This window comes from Nestor notabilis, unplaced genomic scaffold (assembly GCF_000696875.1).
Source record: "Nestor notabilis isolate BGI_N333 unplaced genomic scaffold, ASM69687v1 scaffold24621, whole genome shotgun sequence".
NCBI lineage: Eukaryota > Metazoa > Chordata > Aves > Psittaciformes > Psittacidae > Nestor > Nestor notabilis.
The window spans coordinates 1,036-2,373 of NW_009913733.1; the positions used below are offsets into that span (position 1 = coordinate 1,036).

Here is a 1,338-nt window from a genome sequence, read left to right on the forward strand (position 1 = left end):
TGATGTGACTTTTTGATTTTTTTTTCTGTTTTTTGTTAAAAAATAGGTGGAGTAAATGTGTTCTTTTTTTTTTTTTCTTATTTTCTTTTTTTAATTCAAAGTTTCAAACAAGATTTTCTTTTCCTTTTTCTTGAAAATACGTAGGAATCCAAACTAGTGTGTTTAGAGTCGCTTGACTGTGCAATCTCTTAGTGGCAACTGAACAGCTACAAAAAACTTTTCTTTTTTATTTTTTCTTTTTTTTCTGAAAAATCTCCCCTTTTTCTTTTTTTTTTTTTTCCTGGTTTAAGAAGATAATAGTGTATTATCGCTCTGTAGCCATTAGATGGCAGATAAAAAGCCCCCTTTTAATATGTGGGTTTGATTTTTTTTTTTCTTCTTTTTTTTTTTTAACTGGTTTTTTTTTTTTTTCTCTTTTTTCTTTTTTTAAAGCCCACACCAAAGAGGAGGGCACAAGGCAAAGCTGTATGAGTTATTCCAGAAACTGTGGAAATCACTTAGGGCAATAATAAAAACACTTCAGGGTACAAAAAAGCTTGACTACACATTTCAGTTTTCTTCCTCGAAAACAACAAACATAAATTTGGGCTTAACGCTCCTTTTTTTTTTGTTTTCTATATGCACCTTGGCCTATGGCGTTTTTGCCCTGTGGCCCGCAGGGCGGTTAAGTGCGCAACACAATAAAACCAGTAGAGGTCCAGTTTCACTTCCCAGCTCTCCAGAGTTGGGCGAGTTTTAATCTCAAAACTCCCACTCGACGGCCTCTTCCCGACTCGCGGCTTTCTCCAGGCGGTGGATGATGTTGTTCAAGTTTGCCGCTTTCTTTTTCCTCAAGGAGCTGTCTCGCGTGTTCCTGGGGCTCGCCGCCTCCGAGAAGCCGAACAAGCTCTGAAGAGAGTTGGCTTTCTGCGAGCCTGCGGCCGGCGTCGAGCTCGTACTTGGCACACTGGAGATTTTCTCTGAACTTTCTTTTGACTTGTAGGAGCTCTCCCCTGTAAGGACTGAGGTGGAGGCAGCTGAGGTAGAGGCATCCCCTTCCGTGGCAGAGTTTGGCAGTGTCTCCAGAGCTTCTCCCGGGCGCTGCGATGCCGGCGGCGAGCTCTGGCGCGGTGCTCTGAGCCTGCCCTCGTCGTCGGTGTCCTCCAGGCTCTCCGCCTGGGACGGCTCCGCTTTCTCCGAAGACCTGGCGCCTCGCAGTGCCTCTTCCCCCGCGTCGAAAGCCGACTCCGCTGGCCCTCCCTGAGACTTTGTGGTTGCATTGCTGTACTCATCCGCCTCCGGGCCCCTCGGCTTTCCTTCGGGAGGGGCTTCTGCGTCCAAGCCATCGCAGCTATATCC

The 1,338-nt window shown here is 45.9% G+C and overlaps 1 protein-coding gene across 1 annotated transcript in view; it reads right to left on the minus strand.

Moving 5' to 3' along the window:
* Positions 1–611: 611 nt before the first annotated feature.
* LOC104412584 (homeobox protein cut-like 1) overlaps positions 612–1,338 on the minus strand; it is a gene marked incomplete at its 5' end in the record, with an annotated part of 57,970 nt that continues 57,243 nt past the window's right edge. The window contains 1 exon segment of the mRNA XM_010023341.1: positions 612–1,330. Coding sequence (XP_010021643.1) covers positions 742–1,330 — 589 coding nt within the window.